General features: G+C 38.5%; 1 protein-coding gene across 12 annotated transcripts in view; it reads left to right on the top strand.

The window, feature by feature from the left end:
* Positions 1-11094, top strand: part of PTPRK (protein tyrosine phosphatase receptor type K) — a 381627-nt gene extending 370533 nt beyond the window's left edge. For all 12 annotated transcript variants that reach the window (XM_077175285.1, XM_077175283.1, XM_077175281.1 and 9 more), the window contains 7 exons: positions 17-166; positions 738-911; positions 3493-3624; positions 3855-3980; positions 5959-6122; positions 7340-7475; positions 9827-11094. In XM_077175285.1, the coding sequence (XP_077031400.1) occupies positions 17-166; positions 738-911; positions 3493-3624; positions 3855-3980; positions 5959-6122; positions 7340-7475; positions 9827-9880 (936 nt within the window). In that variant the 3' untranslated portion in view covers positions 9881-11094. The remainder of the gene's footprint in view (positions 1-16; positions 167-737; positions 912-3492; positions 3625-3854; positions 3981-5958; positions 6123-7339; positions 7476-9826) is intronic.
* Positions 11095-24378: the final 13284 nt, after the last annotated feature.

Below are 24378 nucleotides of genomic sequence, written 5' to 3'. Positions count from 1 at the left end.
TTTCCTAATTTGACAGGAGCAGTACATCTTTATTCACGATGCCATTCTAGAAGCTTGCCTGTGTGGAGAAACTGCCATTCCTGTCTGTGAATTCAAAGCTGCTTATTTTGATATGATTAGAATAGACTCTCAGACAAACTCTTCACATCTCAAAGATGAGTTTCAGGTATTCACAGCTCCTACTAACTCTTGATGTGACAACAATTTTTTTGCCTCTAGATACATTTAATTTATTTTAAGGAGAAGGTTTTTCATATGACTTTTGTAGCAATTTGTCCCTAACTTTTTGTCCACAAAATAAAGCACCCATGTTTATGTGCTTTGCAAAATTGTTTTAAATACAGAATATCCTCCTTTTAATAAAATTGCAGTAAATATCTGTCTGAAATAAAGACCAGTGAGTTGGAGCTAGAGAGAGTTCTGGCTTGCATTTGCACGTCAAAGGCATAGCTTTTTAGAGCTCCAAAGGATCCTCTTTGTTTTATTCCTTTCTGAAGGGATGGTGTCACGTGGAATGTGTTCAGTGGTACATGGAGTGCCTTTAATACCTGCAGCTTCACCCCCCCTTGCAAAGCCCCAGAATGTCCAACAAACAGATAGGATCTTGCATTTACTAATGTCTTCTTGCAAATGCCTCATGTTTTCTCATATTGCAATATTTTACAGTAAAGCTCGGGGCTCCCGAGTGCCATGTGTGTTAGCTCAGCGTGCTAAAACAAGCATCCTCTTTCCCTTAGACCCTGAATTCTGTGACCCCTCGCCTGCAGGCGGAGGACTGCAGCATTGCCTGCTTGCCAAGGAACCACGACAAGAACCGCTTCATGGATATGCTGCCACCTGACAGATGTCTGCCTTTCTTAATTACTATTGATGGGGAGAGCAGCAACTACATCAATGCTGCTCTTATGGACGTAAGAGACTACCTTCTTTGTCTGCATAGCGTGCCATGGAAAGCTCTGTAATGTGAGAGAGAGCACTTGCTGGTTTAAGAAAGGGTAATTCTGTTGCTGCAGTGCCCAGTAAAACAGTCCTAATGAGGAAGGGCTGGGGGGAGAAGATAAAAAGCCCCACCAGCTTGTGTTTTTGTTCAGAAGGTTAGTTATCTTTAGTCTTTGGCATCCTTGTGGGATCCTCTGGAAATCTCACCTTTTTAACAGCATTACATAAAGCTCTAGTGTCCAGACCTCCAAATCTCAAATCTCAGCAGGATCTCAAAAATCTGCTGTTTGTTAGGAAGTAAATGTTATCTATCTGAACATGCGATTACTATCACTATTTCATAAAAAAAGTCTTTCTATACTGAGGCAGGAGCAACAGAGGAAGAAAAAATGGTTTTCTTGGCATGTTTGGGTATAGAGTATAGGATTCGGGAGTTTGTTTATATTTTGAGTTGCTGCTCTTTAAAGTTGAAGTCTGAGTAACAGAAGTACTGTCTGGGGAAAAGGTGAATTAATTTAATTAAAGGTGAGTTGAACCTGCTTATATTCTTCTGATCAATAAAGCAGTTCATGTGCTGCCAGACACCTTCCTGTGCCTCCCATTAGCATTTCCAAAGTTAGGCCCCTAAAGCCACTTTACAGTAAATGCTTAAATAAGCGGCCTGATTTCCAGGAGCATCTCCCCTTCTTCAAAAATAAAATGCTATCAGAAACTGCCATGTCAAGGAGAGAGCTGAAATAAAATGGCAAATAGCAGCAGAAATCATCAACATTGATTGGTATAGTCATCCTTGAGTTCTGCCTGAGCTAGGTCAGGAAACAAACTGATAGCAAAATGCAGCACCTAATCTCACAACCAGCTTATTTTGTCAAAAAAAAAAAAAATAGAGGAGTAGTGTGTGTAAGACCAATGTATCACTGGGGGCTGAACAGATGAATTAGAGCAGTGAACAGAATTCTGGCAGCAAAAATTGTTTAGAATTGCAGTTAAAATGGCATTAAGCACCTGGATAAAATTGATGTGCTATGAACCAGCCAACAGAGCTGCATTAAGGAATGTGGTTTGGGGTGAAAGAAAGGCAACACGGACTGTGGGGGGCAGGAGGACTCTTGAGTGTGCAACAGCAGGCAGAACATGAACCAAGCAATATATTAATGGATTGGCAATCAGAGGTAATTTAGAAAATGCAGAAATGGTACTAATAAAGGAAAAACAACAGCAGAAATAAAAGGTATTATATTACAATAAGGCATATAACAAGGTTATAAGTAAAAGGTTAAAATTTTGGGGAGCTTTTTTTTTTTTTTGCCTTTTCTCTTCTGGTGGTTTCTTTTAAGACTGATTTATTCAGAGAAGAGGAACTACTCCTGGACAAGAAAAAGGGACTTTCAATAATAAAACTGAAAGAGGAACTTGCCTCTTATCTTTCTTTTGAGAAACATGATAAATTGTGGGAAAGAGGGTTAGGAAAACATCAGCTAGGACTTGTTTTATATCTTAAAAGTACAAGGGAAGAATAAAAATTGGTTGTCCCTGTGTTGTCCCTGGGCAGTTCTAGGAAGTAGGACATGAACTGCTAGTACCCCAACATCCTTCCTGCATTAGAAAAGGTAAAAAAAATCTATATTAATAAAATCAGCCACCTCCTTAATCTCTTGTCAAGCAAGTACTGATGCTAGAGACATTAACAAGAAGTTATTGGAAGGTATGTTGATATATTGCACATAACGATCCCTTAGATCAATCTTCAAATAAGCAAGCTTCCACAGCAAAAGTGGTTTATCTGCCCTACCAGGTCTTTCTCCTGGGTTAATTTACTTTTCCATGGATGGTTACAAATTGCCTGCAAAAGACTTCTGATCTCTCCTCTTCTGCTTGCTGCTCATAACACATCCACAGGAAAGTAGCCCCTCCACTGCTAGTTACATCTCAGTTACATGAGAGACTGGGAGTCCCTATTTGCAGTTGTGTATAACACAGCATACAGAAAATGGAACCTGTGGTCATGGCAGGAAATAGGATTTTGCTGTTGAACTTATGCTTTCTGCTGGAAATGGGTCCCAGTGATCCCAAAAGTCAGTTCTGTGGGTGTCCCTGTGGCTGTGCACTGTGAAACGGAGTTTGGGATTGAGCTTTGTCCCCTGTTCAGTCATAGAGTTCACATAAAGCCTACTGTGGAGAGGGTGATCTTCTGAGGTCTCTGCACCCCTTTCTGCATCATTGGATGAAGGTTCCCTGCTTGGCTCCTGTACACAGTGCCTAGAGAAGAGTTGCCTGAGCCTCAACTCAACTGAGCCACGAACACCTTGGAGTGTGTCTGGAGCATATCTGAGTGTAAAAACAGGGCTTGTTCTGTAACCAAGAAGAAGGCAGACCTGAGCAGAGTAACCTCTTTGTTCTTTGGAGATGATGATATGTTTTTAACTTTTACATCCTCAGTGATATATGAAGTAACTGATGTCACACCTTTGTTCCGTTTTTAAGTTTTGTTCTGTTTCAGTAGAATTTAAGTACATCCCATACCAGTACTAACAAAATTGTTTTCCTTTACAGAGCTACAGGCAGCCGGCAGCTTTTATTGTCACACAACATCCTTTACCAAACACTGTGAAAGATTTCTGGAGATTAGTGTACGACTATGGCTGTACTTCTCTTGTGATGTTAAATGAAGTCGACTTAGCACAGGTTAGTTTGGAGCTCGAGTTTTCCATGTACCATCACATGCTTTAATCATTCTGGATTTACTACATAATGAAAATGTAGAGCAGTGCATGACTTTACAATTATTCTCTGCTCTACAGCAACTAATCAACACTAGCTGCTCAGTAAAGGTTAGGTGAGATGTCTGCAGTGGAATAAGGCAATGCTCAAGTTGTAATTTACCATTTAACTATGGCTGTTTTGCTCTGTCACAGGGTTGCCCACAATACTGGCCCGAGGAAGGGATACTGCGGTACGGCCCCATCCAAGTGGAATGCATGTCATGTTCCATGGACTGCGATGTCATAAACAGAATTTTCAGGATATGCAATCTAACAAGAGTAAGGATTATTCTAACAATATGTGACAGAAAAATATGTCATTTTTCATGCTCTCTTGGCTCTTGTGCTTTTTAATTTTGAATAATAGTAAAGTACTAATGTTCATAAGACATTATCCAGAAAAAAGTCAGTCAAGTATCAGTATCTAATACTGATTTCTAGTACTTTTCTACAGCTGCAGTACTTTTCTACAGTACTTTTCCACAATAAGCAGAGAGAGCTTTAAGGTGAATGGATGTTGTTCTGAGGCATTCATCCCTGATGTGTGAGAAGTATTCTGTATTCTGTTTGTTTGGAGTACAGTAAAAGAACTATCCCTGTAATGAATGTGTACTGACAGGTATTTAGTTCATAGCTTTGGTAAGATGTTTTCTGTGGTGAATCACGAACAGAAACACTGAGGCTGATTTTACAACCAGCACCTTCTCAGCCTAAGATGTGAAAACCACAACAGGAAAGGCAGACTGTGGCACCCTGCAAAGCAGGGTGTGATAAAACCCTGAAAATTCCTCTGCCTCTAGTGGGTTCTGCCACCACTGTGCCTCAACCTGCAGTTATCATCTTTTTCTCAACTTCAGTAGCAGCACCAGTCTTGCATTCTTGTCAGCTCTTTCATACCTTAGACCATCTTATCTTTTTAGTGTCCTATAGTGTTCCACACTCTTGCAGCATCTTCTTAAACCCTGCTTGCCATACAGTGTTTCCTCTTTAGCTCACCTCTATGAATTGCTTATTTATATTGCCCACCACAAAGAGTTACAGACACTTGTTCCACCAGTTTATGTACAATTAACCAGCAATCTCTATTTTACTTACCACAACTGCTTTTTATCTTCCATCCAATACTGAACTTGTGACAATTTCTAGTGTATCTTGAGTATATGTTTAACTCTCATTAATCTTGAAAGATGACTGTGGGGAAAAATAATTACTGTGTACACAAAGATCTTTCATGTGTTTTGTTTTAATTTTGTTTTCTTTTATTTTGGTCACGTTTTCATTTATCAGAGGGCAAAGATCAGTTTTCATGTGGTGAATATTTTACTTATTTTTTTATTTTTTTGCTTATATTCAGAATTACAAAAAACATTTTCAGCTGGTTTTGGAAACTACAGGAAACAAAGGTGTGGGCACACTGACATATATTACACCATAGCACTTTTTTCTTGTATTTTGAGACTTCCTCTTTTTTTTTCTTATTTTATTTTTTTCCATTTCTTCTTTTTTTGTGATGCTTTGATTTTCTACTCTTCTACTTCTCTTTGTCTCCTACGTCCTTTTGCTCATAAGCCTGGTTTTTAAAAATCTCCCTGCTCTGTTGCTACTTTTCTAAAATCCACATTCCTACTCATCATCTTCAGCTTCAAGAAAGTAGACAGAGTATTTATTCTTCCTGTTATTGGGGCCTTTCTTGTGACAGTCAAATTCTATTCAAAGCTCTCCCCGTGTCACATCTAGCACGTGGAAGGCTCAGAGACTGGCAGCAAGGCTGTCATGATTATTATAGTCTGGCACAAAGGGAAGACTTCAAGGACAGTAGTCGTGTTTTTGCACCAGTATTACTTGTTGTTCATTTATAATGGGGTCAGTTCATGAATAGGGGCCAAATGTATCTCCCTCTATTTTTGCGAGTCTAAGAATTTAATAGTCATGTTTTAAATTGCTTAGTGGTGCTAAGCAACCTTGGCATATAGAATCTATGGAATCTAGGGTATTTGTTGATTTTGAATTCAGGACAGGTTATGTTTGTGATCGATAAACTGTGAGGTGGTCTTCAATATAGTTTCCTTTTTTACCTTTTCTGACATTTTCCTTTAGCTCAGGTGGTAGAAATTCCAGGAGGCCATACCATGCAATGTACACACCTTAAAATCTCCATAATATAAACACCTAGGTTTTATACTAGTTTTATACTTCGGTTTCCTAAACCAAGGTGTAAAGGTGACATTTTGACCTAAATCTCTTTAATTTTCCTCAGCCACAAGAGGGCTATCTGATGGTGCAGCAATTCCAGTATTTGGGATGGGCTTCTCATAGAGATGTGCCAGCTTCCAAGAGATCCTTCTTGAAGTTGATTCTCCAGGTAGAAAAATGGCAAGAGGAATGTGAAGAAGGGGAGGGCCGGACCATCATCCATTGCCTGTGAGTAACTTGGAGAAAGTCAACTGCTGCTCTTCAAATAAATTCTTATAAATTAATTCTTGGTTTGAATTTAAGCAGTGTTCTTATGGATACCTTCTTTTGCACCTGCACCTGTTACTTTTCTAATTAAAAAAAAAAAAAAGTATCACTGTAGGCTTTTGTTCAACTTTTGGATTTTTCTGTGTCAGGTCAAGGAACGAGTATTTTGAGTGTGATACTACAGTGATACTGTGTATACTGTCACCTGTGCATAATAACATGATTTTCAGGTGCAAGACACATACAGATCTGTTTCTTCTGCCTGGTTTTTGTAAGGAAGTCTTTGATAGGTGCCAGATAGGGGGATTTTGTGTCTGTTTTGCACAGAGTGTGCTACATTTTTTCTCAAAAGGAAAACCTACAGTATTTTGAGGGATTTAAACTGAAAACTATGGATATATGAAATCTGAAAAAAAGCTCTATTACAGCACACCATACTAAAACTATTGTTGGTAAATGGCTGCTGGCTGCTTACCTGATACTTAAATGGGACCTAGTTTGGGAGTTTTGAAAAGATGGTGTCTTCTTCTCCCTAAGCAGAGTAATCAATCTGTCTCCTTACTCTGAAGAAAAGACCTCTGTTTAAATGTTCAGATTTAACTAGTGACCCGTTTCTGCCTACACCACTTCAAAATTAATAAGAAGAAATTCCTACCTTAATTTCTTTGAAATTAGATTAAAATAGTTCAGAAGTGTCCCCAAAGGTCAACAAGTTATTAAATCAGTGATGCCTTAGCATATCTGGTTGAATAATCCTCATTTCATAAGTTGAGTGTCTTTCCAGAAGTAAGTGGTAAATGTACTCGGCATTGAACTTGTTTTTGTTATTTCTAATGTCCTACTTGCCATTGAACTTAGGTTTAGGGTTTTTTTTAATTATTTCTAATGCATATGTAATTTAGACTTAAAGGATAGCTGGGCAGCATGATGGGCTGTAAGGGCAGAATTCAAAAGCAGTAATTGAGAGGAAGGTCAGAAAAAGTAAATGTCTTAGACCAAACCCACTGGAGCTGCAAAGAGATTGCTAAAGTCCGGTCTCCCTCTGGGACTCACGAATTACTCCTGCTTACAGAGGGAAAGAACTGAAATGAATGCTATTTTGAAAGAACTGAAATGGATGTTTTGGATGCTGTCCTAGTCCACAGTGGCACTTAACTCTCTCTTCTCCTTGTGTACAGAAACGGCGGTGGCCGGAGCGGGATGTTCTGTGCCATCGGCATCGTGGTTGAGATGGTGAAAAGGCAGAATGTGGTGGACGTTTTCCATGCCGTGAAGACCTTGAGGAACAGCAAGCCCAACATGGTAGAAACTCCGGTAAGCACCAGCCCCGCAGGGTTCCTGCAAACAGCCAGGGAGCCAGAGGCTGCCTCGTTGCATGAGTTGTGTTTTCAGTCCTGTGCCCACAAAAACAGTGTAAACCTACTGTGGGCCAGAAGAAGAAAGGACAGCTATTGTGTGTAAATGCAAGTCAGCATCATGAGAGGACAGGCTTGGTATTTTACACTACCTTTCTTGTCGTGGTTGCATGCTTTCCACAGAAAGCTTTCTGAGTTAACAGAATGCACTTTAATCTCCCAAAATAACCCAGTCTGTTTGAAAGGAAGTTGCAGCAGGCTGCATTCACACAAGCTACCTTGAAATTTTAGAGAGCAAGACATTTCTCCTTGGTAGCATTAAGCTGCGAAGTACAGATTCCTAGCTGGAGTGTGAATATTTTGCTCCTTAGTAAAAACTGCTGCTTTGAAAGTTGTATTGAATACTGACAGTCTTTGTTGCTCAGATATGTAGTAGGCAAAATGATACCTCCGAACTTTGAAATCAAACATTTGGATCTAGTATGTTGCAAATGAATATATAAAATCATTTAGGTTGGAAGAGACCCTTAAGATCATTGAATCCAACAGTTAAACAACAAACAATATAAACAATAAACTAATACAAACAATATGAGCCTGAATTAGCAAAACTAGATAACCGTATATACATTGCCAGAACTCAAAATAACTTTGAATCTTCTGGTTAATATTTATGCACGCAGTATTATAACCATTAACCTATCCATTTGAATGTTTGCCTCTCCAACAAAAACTGAACATTAAGGACTGGAAGATCCTTAAAAACTTCTTCCACATGGATGTTTTTCCTTTTTGTAGGTGAATGAAAGCAGGTTATATAGTGTTTGGGAGTTCCTGCCATTTGAGTCTTACACTGCCAGCTGCCAGTGTCACTTTTCAGCCAGATGGCTGCCTACAGCATAAAAATCAGGAATGCCAATTGAAATTAAAAACATGTTTTAGTTAACACATAGTGGAAATTGCTTCTGACCCTGTGAACTTGCATATTGTGCAAAATAGCTGTATCTGCCTCTTCCTATATTCCCCTTTTTCAGGTGTCAGTGTTTGCTTAATATCAAATAGCTTCTGTGACATGATTCTCTTAATCATAGTGCATCACTTCCATACCTTGCCAGCACATAAATTAAGAAGATGGTTAATATGTTAACAAATAGAACACCCTGTGGCAGCAGAGACACTGGGCTAGGTATTGCTGCTTTTGCTGCACATGCTTTGCATTCTCCTGTGCCATAGACATCTGAGACACAACATATTGAATTGCTGCCTGAGTTTCAGTTCACTGCTGTCAAGAAAACAGGTCAGATCACATGGAAATTTTTTTGTGTCTCTGTAAAGGGAGGCCGAGGTAAATTGTGTTTGTTTTTGATAAATGCTCCGCAAACTTATATTGCATTTCAAAATAGTCCTGAGTTCCACTGCAGCTTTACAGTGAAGTTGCTATATTTTTTTTAGTTATGTGTTTGTGCTGTATGGATTTTATTCAGAACTCTTGAACAGCAGAAGCTGTTGAGTTGTTAGTTAGAAAACAAACCAGGAAAACCACTATATAGCAGCGTCATGTGCCCTACATTCACCAACAGGATCAGATAACAATGAGCAGTGCAATAAAGCCTTTAAGATATCTCCACAACTTCCTGTTAATGCATCACACTGTCTTCCCGTGCAAACAAAAATAAATCACAAGGGCAGATTTCATTTTTCAAGTCCTAAGGACAATAGACATCAAATTAATTTCCTTGGTTTTATTTCTTCCTCCTCTTCCCCTCTCCTCTCTCCTTCCTCATCTCTGTCTCCCAGTATCAGCTCTCAACAGCAGAACTGTTGAGGAGAAATAATAACCACAATGAGATTTTTGAATTATTTTTTAAATGTTCAATCTGATCTTTTGGATGCCACATCAATGGGACTGTACCAATGGGCTCTGGACACAGAGCTGCTCGGGGTCCCTGACCAGTTGCTGCTCAATATCAGCTAACTCAAATAGAAGTGGTGTATCAGAGTCAAGGTGCTTTCACTGCAAGAATGCTCTGACTGAGAGGAGAGCTTTTCATGTTTGATAAACCAGTTCAGAGGCTGAAAAAATCAGAGAAGCACATCATTACTTTCCATGGTCAGGAAATTCCTTTTCCCCTTCATTGGTTAGGGTGAGTTTTTAAATCAGAGCTGGTAATATACTTGTGTAATAGGGGGGAAAAATAGAAAATCCAAGGCTGTCTGGTTTACTAGTTAGCAAAGAATGTTCTTGGTTATAGATATTGCTGCTAAGATTTTAGATTTTAATGCAACTTCTGTTTCTGTTCCCCCTTAAAGGAGCAATATCGTTTCTGCTACGATGTTGCACTGGAGTACCTGGAATCCTCTTAGTCGGAAAGGATGTGACAAAGTTCACCAAATATATGAATCTCAATAAGCTGTTTTGACAACAGTTCTTGATCCTGTGAAGAAAGATTTTAGGGGAAGAGGGGGGTGGGAGGGATTTTAAATTTTAAATGCAAAGTATTTTTCTTATGAAGTTGTGTATCTTAATAAAAGAACTCAATCTGTTTCTATGCTTGTATACAGTATCAACATTTAGTGCCACATAAATGCTATTTAATGAAAAGCAGAGTCAGAAGAGATTTGCTCAGATTAGGACCTTCTCGTGTGTGTATATGCAGCCGTCTCTCAGATACAGTAGAGCGACCATCTGTTGCATGTATCAATATTTCCTATATGGTATTAATTTTTTCTTTTTGATACATTGTTAAAGTACAATAACAGTGCAGATTGATAGTAAGGTTCATTCTTTATACGTTTCAAGTGTTGCATATATATATTATATATAGTAAAAGAAAAACTGGCTTATTTTGTTTTAATGTGCAATGATGGCTGGATCACATAAAGATCTTTATAAAGAAACTTAAACATAAGCCAAAGACTCAAGTGTAAATATGTCTATATGGAGAAAGCACATGTATTTATTGTTTACTTGCATTCCTTTTTTGATGGCTGAAAAAAAGAAGAATCATTTTTCTTGAAGAAAGCTTTTTTTGCTGAAATCAAGTGTAAACAATTTTTGTAGTTTATTTTTTGTATGTTTTAGTGTAAGTAGAAGACATACTTTTTATGCATAGACCAAGAAACATTGGTATAGTGGTTTTGTTGTGTACATGCTTGTGGTTCAAATTCATGTAAACAACTTGATTATAGAAGGTCTTTAAGTACAGGACCAAAATATAAACATTTTCCTGAAAATGTATAGTTTTTCACAGTTGCATTAGTTAAGGACCGATAAAAAAATATGTAAGAAAGTGCACACTTTAAAATGGCCTTGCCTATGACTTGCACAATATTGGAAGAAATTTTTAAGATCCATTAAAAATTGTACAGGAACCAATTGTTTTAAAAATATTGAAGCACAGATCAACAGGAGAACTGTGACACAAATAGATGGGTCTGCATATACCCTTCAGGGTAAAAAAAGTATTTGTTTAGGAAATTGTAAAATTAAGCAATGTTTAATTTGATGTTTACAAACATGTAAGCTTTGCTTCCAAGAAAGCAAAATTCTAATAAACCAATGCCAGATTCTGATTATAGTTGTGGTGTACAAAATATTACTTTGCTTTTACTTAGCTTGCATCCATTTCTTCACAAAGTTTTCTCAATGTTACCAGCTAAAGTCATTCCAGTCTCTTCTTGGTCACTTTTAGAACAGACAGTAAAATGCTATGGTGCTTTTAAATATTCTGTAAAGTAAGAATGAACTAGATTTTTATTTAAAGATTTTAATTTTTTTTCCTACTTTGATATCTTCTCATTTACTGTCCTCTTTAATGAGTTGTTCTTGTCTGAAAGCCCAATATAATTGGATAAGGAAAAATCTCAAAAGGAAATTGTATTATTTTTCACCCTGGTGCTTCAGGAAATATGTCATAACACTACATGTCTTCTGTATGTCCTAAATTTCATCCTTCAGATACATGGAAATACCCATTCAACACTAAACAGCAGAGAAATGTTTAGAGAAACACTGCTTCTCAGATTTTTTTAGTGCTTCCATCTGTACTGCATAGCTCCACCTCTTTCAAATCTAAACCACTTTTTTTTTGTTTAGGTTTGGGGGGTTTGGGGAGGTTTTTAGGGTTTTTTTTTTGTTTTTTTTTTTTCTTGTGACACCCACTGTTGATTCCTAGTTATGAACGGCAAGGTAAATAAATAAGGTTTGAAACATTTACTGAGTCTGGCTTCTTAATACTCAAATCACCCAATTTTTTCTTCTGCCATACTGGAAAGTAGAGTATAAGTTACATGCTTTGCAACATTCTTCGCTTTCCCTGTGAGGAAATGGCAATCACCTGACTTTGGCAGTCAAAGTGCTGGGGCTGTTACCTCAAGCTGACTGTCTGGTCACCACATTTTGTGGAAACAACATGCCTGATGCATCCTGCCTGTTAGACATCTGTCTGGCACTAAATGATTTTGACTGTGGAAAAATCCTCCCCTGTTGTCTGAGAGATGTTGAGAAGACTAGTCTAGAAGTCTAGATTAATTTTGTGACAGGAGAGATGACTAGCTCTTGGGGTTGTAGAAGGCAAAAACCACATTCTGTACTGCCCAGAATGATATTTATGTTTTGGGTGGAGTTTTTCTCATGCAGAGCTGCTTATGTTTGGGACATTGGGGTCCATCCCCATCAGAATTTCATTATCCTGGTTAAGACCTTTGAGTCCAGTTTCCCCTGGACATTAAGCATGACTGGTACAAGTGCCAGTGTTAATCCTGGCATTGCAGCATACTAAGCCTGCACAAGACTCCTCCTTGGGAGCATCCCCCTTGGCTAGAAGAGATTATAGCTGCCACTGGTCATTCTGCAGAGAGGAGCTCTGCCAGTGTTCAAGTACTGTGAGTCTCATAATTTCTGTAACTCTTGTTCAAGACTGTGGTGATCTAAAGAGCTTTTGCAATAGCTCATGATTGAAAAATTTCTGGGAAGTTCTTCCTGGCAAGGTCAGGGAAAAGTATGAAGAGGGAATGTGGTATGTGAGAAGCAGATGACAAATATCACTCTCAAGTAATGGTATCTTTTGAGGGTCTCTTAGGCAAAAGATAATATTAGAATGTGATTTTTAGTATAAAGTCAGAAGAGACACATTGTTTTATTGTGCAGCTGTTTCCCTTGTCTCACCCAGTGTAAGCAAATGCCAGCTTTGTTTTTGAGGGTACCAGCTCTGTTACTCCAGATAAATGCTGCTCCAGTATCCTTTACTTTCACCCATACAAGGCAGAAGAAAGGAAAATGAGGGGATTGAAACCTGACCCAGACAGAAAACAAGTATTTATCACAAAAAGAGCATGCTGTGGATGAATAGAAGTATTCCTGACCTTGGACACTCAAAGAGGGAAATGTTTCACTCCCTAGGGTGGTGAAAAGCCACTGGCACCAGTATCACAATGTGCCAGCAGCTCCTAACCTGGAGTAGTCTCTAGGGTTCAAGACTGCTCAAAATCTTTCTGCTTTCTATCATCCTTGCTGAAATAGTAGCACAGGCTCATTCAAGTGGCTAAGGCCTGCAGAGTGCATTGTCTCTGCCTTCCTCAGCAGCATGAAGCAAAGGCTGGACTCACACATGTGGTAAGTACAGAGAGCAAATGGGCATCAAGGTAGAGTACAAAGAAGCACAAAAGGCTACATCCATGGAGGTGAATGTGAGATAGTTCAAATTTGAAGTTAATGAAGTTGAAACTGGTTTAATACCACATAGTGAAAGTAACCAAAAGAATGTACAAGTTCCCAAAAACATGGTTGCTATGTGCAAGAGGTTTTTCTTTGCTCTAAAACTGAGAAGTGATGACCCCAGTGTCTTGCTCTGTGTAGTTAAAGGAAGGAATTCTGTGAGTCACTTGGATGGCTTTGGTTCATTTTCTATAGGCCAGTAATCAAAGAGGTAATTGTTGAAATAATCTGAATTTTCCCAGAAAAACCAGATGCTAGGATCCAACACTGAAGAACCATAAAAGGCATAAAACACCTTGAAAGTGATTAAAGCAGTGTCATTGAGATGGAATAGCTACTATACCTCAGCACCCTCTATAGTAAGAGGCTTTCTTTCTTTTTTTCTTTTAGCTTTCTGAATCTGCCTTCCCTGTTCATAGTGACCTAACTCCAGCAGAAGGAAGTGTGAGAAGACTCAGATTTTGACCTTTTATCTGGGTCCTGAGAGATCAGACCCAGCTGGTCGATGAGATCTTAGTATTTACATTTCCCGCTTCCTGGGTAAATGATGCCATTGGGAAACAACTTGGAAAGAGGCCTTACCTTCCTGGAAAACAGTCACTGGCATAGGGGTTTGAAGCCTGAAGCTTTATCTCTTCAGCACATCCAAGCAGTTACTGGGATTTATTTCATTTGGGAAGTTGCTCAGTTAATATATTTACTTAGTTTATGCTATGTCCTACATACTACATCAAGAAATAGAATATTCCTTCAAGAAACATGAAAGCCAAAGCTACTGCAGGAGTGTGCTCTTTCAAACTGATTAACAATTTCCAAAATCAAAGGTCTAAAAAAAGCAGACTGGGGAAGTAATGGTAGGCAAGTACTTTGTCATTGAGCCTCGAGTGTGAATTGAAGTACAAGGAAGGGACAGCCTGAGAAAAAACGTTGCAGAATCATTGCATGGCCAGGCCACCTGGACTGACAAAAAACTGTATAAAGGGCCTCTTTTAAACTTCACTCTGCTGCAGTGTCAGAAGAAACCCTGAGATCTTGAAATAAATGTAAAAGCTGCTTTTATAGTGCTCTGCTCTGTACTGAAAAGAAAAGTAACTCATTTTCTGCTGTACTTTCCTGTGTCACATAGAGGTCTGAATTGAGTAAAGTGATCCTAATCTCACAAAAGAACCTTTGTGGTGATTTATTGCTACTGGTCTTTGTTAAACAGTCAAAGATCTTGTAACCTCTGCAAATCCAGGATAGTCAAGGGTATCTGTGAATATTCACCTATGTCATTACTTTCTAGGGTTGAATAATGTGCTGGCATCAGATAGTGGTTGCTGAGGATGAGACTTTCAGAACATGCAGAGGTTTAGTCCCATAAATTTTCCTTCAACTTTATGCAGAAAAACCTATGGTAATTTTTTACCTGGGGGCTCTGTTTGTTTATCTCTTTGTTTCAGCAAACATCAAGATACTGAGAATAGAGAAGTGTTTCTAAATTATTTTAAGCTTCCTGGATGATTTTCCTTTAAGACTGACTAAAAGGATGATGTGAGATTGTGGTGGTGGTTGACAAGCATAAATGTTATTTTGGCCCACGCTTCTCAGAAATTAATTCTTTCCCTGCTGTTGGGTTTAGAGTCCTAATTTATGCAGAGATTGACATGTATGATGACAGGCACAATAGGATGCTTACCTAATAATAATGTTTATTAGCTGTGTCTTGGCCAACAAAGAACAGATGTTTTTGTGCCTTGTTGAAATACAATAGCTTGATTTCAATAGTCTTTTGTAATGCCTTCTAGCTTCCATCTGGATCAGAAAATAGTCCCTTACTTCACAAATTACATCAAAATAAATTTGAAAGCTGCGTATGCTCAGAGATTTTTTTCAAACGTCCTCTAAGTAAAAGAGAAAAAAAAAGAAGTCTATGTTAAAAAAAGAAAAAGCAGCAAAAATGTCTGTCTACTGGACATGGAAGCAAAACCTGATCTTTCTCGCAAGCTTTGGTGTATCCTGGAGCTCTTTGATAATGAGCACGGAAATGGCATCTGGCAAAACACAGTACCTCCAAACTGTGATAATATCTCTGCATTTTCCTGCCAGGTGCAAACCAGTGTGAGCTCTTTCCATTTCTCAGTGCAGAACTTTTGTCTTTCTTTTGTATTTTTAATCTTCTAGAATAGTATCTGAAGTGACACAGTATTTTGCAGTCCTTCAATGTTGAAGTGAATGTCTTTTTGCATGCCAATAACAAACATGAAACCAAAGATTACAGTATCTTTGGGGATTCTCTCTCAAGATAACCAGAGTGAGTTGGTTTTTTTTGTAGCAGCCATGAAGTCGAACTGTAAGTTTCAGAAAAGTTTTGGAATACATTTGTTTTGCTTAAGTTCCAGCAACTGAAATCATTATTTGTGATCAAGGACATTAAACTACTTAATATTTTGTTAGTCTTTCTGACCCACTTGCTGTATCAATGAACAGGTACAAAACATCTGGACCCATGGTCTGAACTATCTTCTGCACAGAACTTGGTGCTGTAGCCCTTTTCCTCACTTTCAGGGTGAAGTTGTTATGAAACTCACTGATTATCCAGATTAACACTGCAAAATTGCCTCTGTGTACTGAAAATTCTTGAAACCCCCTGTTCAAGGGGTGCATGCATTCATTTTAAGCTAGGTGGAAAACCATAGGAAGCTATGATGCTGCTGCAACCTTTTCTGTTGCACAAAATCTGTCATTGAAGCTTCGGTTGGTGCGGTTTAAACTGTGTAAATAGGTTGCTGCTTGGTTTCATCTCCTGAAATGATCAAGGTTTCCAGCTTACCTTGCAGTTAGAAATACAGCAGCAATTCTCATAGGTCAGACTTCTTCAGGGGTGAGGATGAAATAGAATATAAAAGCACTAGACACGTTATAGGTTCTTCTAATATTTCTCCTCCAGCCAGATGAGGTGGTTCAGCTAGTGCAACAGTGAGCTGTAATTACAGCTGTGAGAAAATAACTGTGTGGTTTTGTCTGTGGCAAAGGCTTTCAAAAAATTCTTTAAAAAAACAGGGAAGAAGTGCAGGCTTTGTTTCTATTTCAATGTACCTTCCTTTCAGGCACTTTGTTTGCTTCAAATAATAGCCTTGCTTTACACGGACCCCTTCTAAGATGATAGTCCTTTAAGTATTCAGAATCACAGCCTGCAGCAGTCTCTGTCCCTAAATACAAGTAAGCTGTTGGTATGTGGATTAAAGCTAGCAGGGACAGGTATGATGAGCCCTACAGAGTATTCAGGGGGGGACAATGATGCACAGAGGCCTAAGGAATAGGCCTTTATCTTTTGCACTGGGAGATTTATAAACTTTGTGCAAGAGACAGAGAATAAAAAAGTCAGTGAACTGATGGGGATCAGCACAAAGAGAGGAACCTTGTTCACCCCTTATTTGGAAACAGCATAGAAAGCACTTGCTTTGGATGTGAGAATGGGCAGGATGGAAAGTGAAAAAATGGAGACAAGATTGGAACTTCCCAAAAAGCATGCAGTTATGAAATACATGGAATTTCACTGACTGCCTCAGTCAGTGAAAAAGTTTCAAATATTGAGGAAATGTCATATTTGTGGTCAAAGAAGGTTGAACAATTGATTTAGGCCACTGAAGATAAAAGATGCTGAGCAAGGGACAGTGCCAAGGAGAAAGAAATGGGCAATTTAAGTAAGCAGATCCTTCAATAAAGGACATTTCTGCAGAGGTATTGTGAAATACTAAAAAAAATAATAATGCCACTAAACCTGGTTTAGCACAGGCAGGAAACTTGAGGATCTGGTCACATGCCTCATTTGATGGCTTATGAACTCCAGTACATTTCTGGAGTCTGCCTTGAAGGCCTCAAGGTGCAATTTTTGTGATACCATATTGGTTGATGCCAATCAAGGAAAGGGGAACAGTGCTGCAACATTGAACATGGCCATTCATCTCGGTTCTGAGGACAAGCAACAAATGAGAAGTAAAGCAAATGTGACAGGAAGTTATAACTCAGGTGAGATTTCCCATGGGGGTGGCAGCAGCCCCTACCTCACTGCTAAGTGACAGCCAAATGCTACACTGAAGCCTTCTTTTTGATGCTTGTTTTTCTGCACAATTTCATATATATATATAAAATTTTCATTTCTTAGAAGAAGAAAATTTTTACTGAGACAAGCAATATCAGAGATGGGGGTTGATGGGGGAGAGCATTTTTTGGGAGGGCACTCTGAGAGGCAGGTGCTTTACTGTGTCCTCCAGGGAGCCACAGTAAAGGAAGATTGCAGAGTGAGAATTCTGAGTGTCCTGAAAACAGAAGCTGACTTGATAAACTAATACCTTCAGAATCCTACAGGATTTTGCATTTGGGAAAAATTACAAAAATTGGATTGGGGAGGGGCACATGCCCTGCAAGTCGGTCTGAGTTTACAGTCCAGCATGGCAAAATAAAAATTCAATTATCAGATAATCCTAGGAAAAACAGAGACTAGAATGTGACAATTATTTTGTTGATATACACATACAAGTCTGGACTTTCCTCACCTTCACTTTAAAGTCTTTAAGTAACACACCTGCAGGGTCGTGCAAAGACCCCTCACAGTACCACGATGTCCTGATCTTGCTCCTTACTTTGACTTTGCCAGGAGGTGCCAATTCTGAACTTGTCACGGACACACAAATGTTTAAGGAAGACACATACTCTTTTCAAGCCTGTGTGCTTCTCCAACTAGATTTTATACTCTTACTTGATCATTCTTCCTCTTCTTCCAGTAGCCTTTGTAAATTGACTGGGATCTAGAAACAGGACATTGTATATGTTGCTCAATTTTGTTGTTTTGTTTTGGTTTCTTTTAGTTCTTGTCACTGATGTTTTTTCACTCAGCACAGGCTGAAGCAAACCAAGCATGGATGGAACATGGTATTATCTCTGTAACACATTTCAACTTTTCAGCAGAAACAGTTTCAACAGGTAGTTCCAAATTTATGCTAAATAGCTGAACCAACACCTCCCACCTTCACCTGAAGTCAGCTGGCACCTCTGAAATCAAGCTTCTTGCTGGTTGAGATTCAAAATCTGCTGAGTGTTTTAATCAGGATGACAGTGACTTAATTCCAAAGTGAAACAATTGCAACTGATCTGTTGTTCTTTCCAGTGCTTCTCTCGGGTAGGGAGGAGGTAAAAAAGCTTTCCAATTCTTTAGAGGTGTCTCCAAGTCTTTAAAGGTCAGTGGGCTTTAAAACAACATGAAACAAAGCAGGAAGAACTTGGGTAAGTAATATATTTGGGTGTGTTTAATTTAAAAAAGATTCACCCAGCAATGTATGGGGGCAGGCTGGTTAACTCCACAGAAGATCCGAGATCTTAAGGGGAAGGAAACAGGAATATCTGGATGCACATACTCCAGCATGTATGTGCAACTGACTTTCTGTCATGGCAGTTCCTGAAATGTGCTACTGTGAAGTTATTTTTAAAGGAAACTTTAAAATAAACTAGTCAAAGGGGCATGGCAAAAATAACTTTCCCACACCCACCTTCCCATAACAGTACTGTTGCTGGTGTCCACATGGAAGCTGGGGCATGTGCTCCTGTCTCTTTGCCATGGGCTGGGTTAGAATACACAGTCTGGGGACAGAAAATAACATTTTATGTATTCAAATTTATTTTAGTATTTAAAAATACAATGTTCTGGGAAACACTGCCCAAAATGGGGTGATGCACCCCAAGTTACAAGCATCTTTTGAGCTGATTGCTCTTTTTGCTCCTGTCCAAGCCAGGAGAGAGGACGGCCCCAGGGAATAGCTCAGGATAAGTGCCTATCACAGAGCAGGCTTGGATGGGCAAGGGACTCAGGTTACCTGCTAGTTTTAGGAAGCATCTTCAGCTCTGTGTTAAAACCAAAATCAGCAAATTTTCTTTAGCATAATTTTTTTTCAAACATGAGGCTGGCTTGTTTTGGGCTTTGTTATGGTTTTTTGGTTTGGTTTGCTTTGGTTTGGTTCAGTTGGTTCAGTTTGGGTCAGCTTGGTTTGGTGTTTTTCAGGGTTTTTTTTGCTGTGACTCTGTTTACTTTGATTTCATGTTATTTTCTCTTCTAGGAAGAGTTTAAGTTTTTGGATTGGATGTTTTTTTCCCCTTTTTCAAATACGTTCTTTCATATGATATATTAAATCTTCCCAGGCAAGCTCATCTTCAGCCATATTGCATAGGTGGATTTTGTAGGTGAGCAGAGAGCAGAATTCAGAAAAAGAAATTAACAAAATACATTGTTTTTAAAATGGACTTTAGTTGGATGGTTTTGTAGATTTCATCCTCTAGCCTTGGCAAGCCCAAAACAATTTGCTGACATAATTCTACAAGAACACTTACAGATACTTTGCTCAGAGAGATGTGGAGGGAGATGCAGACTTTAATTTTTCAAAATGTATCTATCTATTCAAGTTGGCTGTGTGTTAAATCTGACATGATACTCAGCACCAAAAGGTCCAGGATACTGTAGTGCTCCACAGGCTCTCATCAACCCCTGGCTAAGGGGTCTCTGGCAGTGTGGAGAAGGAAAGAAAGGAGGACACGAGAAGGGTCCAACTGCTGTTCTGTATGCTTCATCCAGGAGAACATGTGCTAGGAACACATTGAAGGAGATGCCCAGGGGTCAGAAATGCTCTTGGATGTCAAATAAATGTACATGCAACAAACTGAAATCAAGATGAAAGGCTGGCAGAAGGACTTATACTCCAAAATGAGAGCCCCAGGATATTTCCTAACAGACCGTTTGAAATCTTAGATAATTTACATGAAGTTTGTGGAGAAGGGCAAGGTGAAAGGGTCTTGGCTGCATCACAACATATGTTTCATACTGCAAAGCAAAGCTGCCTACAAGAACAAATGGATGCAGTGTATACTACCTAGTAAGTTATCATTTTACATGAGAAGCAATGAGATTTATTTAACTTGGTGGACCATCACATGGAGAACCTTCTGGACTGGATATTTTAATAGGATAGGCTTAAAACACACACTAAAATAAAATAAAATAAAATAAAATAAAATAAAATAAAATAAAATAAAATAAAATAAAATAAATGCTACCTCTGGGTTCTTCAAGAAAAAAAAGACTTTTTATAGATTGCTTTGGAGAAGAATGCCTGTGCTCTTTCCTCCTCCCCAGGAGGAGGCAGGGAAGACAGGTTTATTGACCAATTTGATAAGGGAACACATTTGTATTCCAGCATTTTCCCAAATGAGTCTCTCATGAAGGCTTAGCTTCTCAGTGTGTGACAGCTTGTCACGGGCTGCCACAAGAATGGTGACTCTGTAGGACTGGAAAAGGTGTTGGCCAGCAGCCATCCCCTGGGTGAGGTAGAGGATGGAACCTGTGCCACCACTGGGGCCATTAGAGGGGTTTTGGTGACAACCCTATTTGTGTTAATAATACCAGGAAGGGCAGAAAAAGCAGCATTCTGCTTTTGGAGAGGGAGAAACAGGACTGGAAGAGAAAAAGAAAGGGATGCTTATGTTTGCTTGTTATGAAGTAAATGTACATTGCTTGTGGTGCTCTCGGATTTTTTTATGACCAAATGTACTGGATTCTGCATTAATTTAAAAACTAGTCTCTGTTTAATTATACTGAGACCCTCCCCCGAAATAAAAAAAATCTTTATGGTTGATAAGTAAACAGAAAAAACATGACACAAACATGAAATAAAGAGCTTGTATCTGTGTTTGTGGTGAAATGAAAACAAACCTCACCTCAGCTGGACCAAATGCATCCTTCAGTCCACCATCCCTAGGGATAAGGAGTCATGAGGACAATCTGAGAACTCTCTGGGCGCTCTCTTCTCCCACGGGCTGAAACTCTGGCAGGTGCCAGCCCAAGAGTCTGGCTGCCTCTTCAAATAAAAGGAACCTTTAAGCTCTTTATGTCAGATCTTAGTTTTCCTACAGCCTTCTTAGACTTTTCCAAATTTCTTTGTCTATGTTCAATTTGCCTGTGTATTTAATTAAACAAAAAAAAAAACAAACCCAAACAACACAATAACAAAACAAACAAACCAAAAAGAAAACCCAAAAAAGCCTACAAGAAAGAAGTCCACCAATCACTGATACTTTTATGCTGCTTCTCCTTAAGAAAGAGCTAGGGACACCTGGAACAAGAGCATAGATGCGGAACACTGAGGCAGCAAATACATCTGAGTTTTCATATGGTAAATTATAATGGCAACTAAAATGTCATGCAGAAGGGTAATATCAATGCCTTGGAAAAGGTAGGAAATTACAAACAATTTCACTGATACGTTGGCAAGTGTTAACTGGATTTTATATGAAGTCTTTATTCTTTAATGAGACACATTTTTCCTGCAGAAACAATTTGCTTTTAAATTCAACTTCATACACAGAATGGAAGTAATTACATTTAAGTTTGTTCTTCAGCTTTCTAAAGCTGGTTCTAAAACTGGGAAATAAAATTGAATGCTTGACCGACTATCTTTCTGTGGACCTTCCAGAAAGGCTGCCACTAATGATGAAAAAAAAAAAAAAGAAAAAAAATAAAGAAAAGGGAAAAAAAAAGAAGGAAGGAAGGAAGGAAGGAAGGAAGGAAGGAAGGAAGGAAGGAAGGAAGGAAGGAAGGAAGGAAGGAAGGAAGGAAGGAAGGAAGGAAGGAAGGAAGGAAGGAAGGAAGGAAGGAAGGAAGGAAGGAAGGATAGACAAGAACAAGCTTGGGTTTTTCTGCATTTTAAAATGACAGCTAGTATTTCAGTTTCAATAAAAATGAGCAAATACATTCAGTGCCACCAATTCATCATTAATTTGAAAGTTAGGCAAGTGTTAATTTAAGATAAATATTAAGGATGAAAAAACATTGAAGGTAACCATTATTAAATGAAATGTTTTGTTGATTTCTTATATCAGCTGTTTAGGCTAAACTGTGATTTTTAATGCTCCCATAAAGAGGAGTTATTAGTGCTCTTTCTTCTGATAGTATAGACATTGGGGAGGTAAGGAGTGTGAGATGCCAGTTTTCATTATAGTTCTACTAGAGCTCTTTGCTGTCAGGAAAAGTCAAACTGTTTTGCTTCCCTTCTGTGGAAAATTGACAGCTTATAGGTGAAACTTCAGAACTAATTAGTGAAAGTAGCTATGTAAATTCCATTGGGGAATCAGTCTTTCACAAATATATTTAAATTAATACAGTGTCCTTTTCTTTGAACAGTGACAGGGTGCAAAAAGATTATTTTGGATTCCTTTAACAGAATCTAGAAGCCTACATTGACTCTTTAAAAATAAATTACAGCCCACCCCACTCAAGAAATCACAAAGGGAGAGAGTGATATTTGAAATTAATTCAAAAATTTCTTCAGCATGCTTCCAGCTGTCAAAATGCATTGAAGATATGCCAAATATATTTCAAAACACTTTCTGTAATTTGAAGACATCTCAAGTAATTTTTACTGCCAAAATCTTTACTTCATCTTTTTCCTAAAGCTGTAGGATGTCTTTTTATTTAGGTCCCTCCCATCATTTTTCTTTCCCCACCAAAAAAAAAAAACCCAAGGAAAAAAAACACTGAAACAAACCAACAATCCATAGAAACGAGACAGATAATAAAATTTGCACAGTCTAGGTGTTGAGTTGGGAGTTTGCGTTTGACTTTTTTCTTTTTTTTTCTTTTTTTCTTTTTTTTTTTTTTTTACCAAGAATAACACATTTTATCTTTTAGAAAGAGTAAAAATTCTTACTGTAGTGAGAAGATTTAGGCTGGGCTTTAGGGATCAGGACTCAAGACTACGGTTTTGCCATAGAATTTCCATGTAGTCCTGGCTGTGTTGAAAGTTCTCTGCTCTAAGTCTACTCAAGCAAAATAGTACCCCCAAACTGAGTATGGAAGATAGAACCCAAATATATTTAATATCTGCTTAGCCATTGGAACACTGAGCCTGCCTGAATGGACTTTGTAGTGCAATGCCATGCACAGATCAATAAATATTTCCATCAGAAGAGTGAGTTCATATTCTGTGCTGTCAAATAAAAAGTGGTAACCCAGGCTGAGGATCACCTGGATGGCTCATTTTGTCAGGTGCTTCTTTGTATTGGGACTCCTACTGTATTAAACATTTGCATTCTGCTTTATCTTCAAAATGCTCTAGAAACACTTCAGTATCAATCATCTTCATACATTTATAAAGATAGGTAGCATTAATACCTATCAATAGATGGGAGAATTTTTTGCTTGAGACTCTGTAGTCTCAAGGCTATTTTTAGCTTTGAGTCTATACTAGCAGAGAGCTTAGAAATCTCAAGTAGTGTCTTTTTTCTCTGTGGTTGAACAAAGCATTGGAAGAACTGTCTGCCTTCGCAGCACTGGAACCTTTCAGGGGGTTGAGTGCTCAATACATACGCGGTGCTAACACTTCAAATGCATTCATTAAGACCATGATTCTTATCACACTTGCCAACAGCTGAGGAGAGATTTATGGAGATATATTTTCTATAATTTACTGGTGTATACAGAGCTATTACTCTTTGTTGAAGAAACTTTGGAGAACTTCATGTCAATATTCTTCGCAGGACTGTAACTTGAAATGCCATTATAAGCAAGGTGCTTCTATGTGAAGCCACAACCAGCTGAAAGCCATAACTCTTTCTTATTAACAATCTACTCCAACTTCTATTAAAATCAATGAAAAGATCTTTCTGACTCTGGCAGGTACAGAATTGCTCAATAAAATGTGGAAAATACCCACAGGTTATTGTTGTTCAGTCCATAAAAAAGTCAGCCAGAACCTTACTATTTTTCACAATGTAATGTGTATACATGTGCTTCAATTCTTTTGAAACCACTGGGGGATCCTTCTTCTTCAACAGACTGTTCACTGGAGTCAAACATTGGCAAAAACCCTGGTGGGCTCAAGAGCTTTTACTGACAACCTTTTGTTCATGCCTGCTAAGCCATTTAAATTTCATACTAAGAGCATGTCTATGATCTCTCTGTTAAACAGTAAGGAAATGTCAACCCAAAATGTAGCTCCTGAAAAGGTAAAGGAAAGCTTAAAGTAAAATCACAGGGCACTAAAATGTTCCAAGATTTTAGAGCCAGGAGCCACCACAATTCAGAAGGGTGACCACTTGCTTTGTGAAGGTGTTAGGATTTTCA

This window comes from Agelaius phoeniceus, chromosome 3, assembly GCF_051311805.1.
Source record: "Agelaius phoeniceus isolate bAgePho1 chromosome 3, bAgePho1.hap1, whole genome shotgun sequence".
NCBI classification, from domain to species: Eukaryota; Metazoa; Chordata; class Aves; order Passeriformes; family Icteridae; genus Agelaius; species Agelaius phoeniceus.
This window is presented reverse-complemented; position numbering and strand designations above follow the sequence as displayed.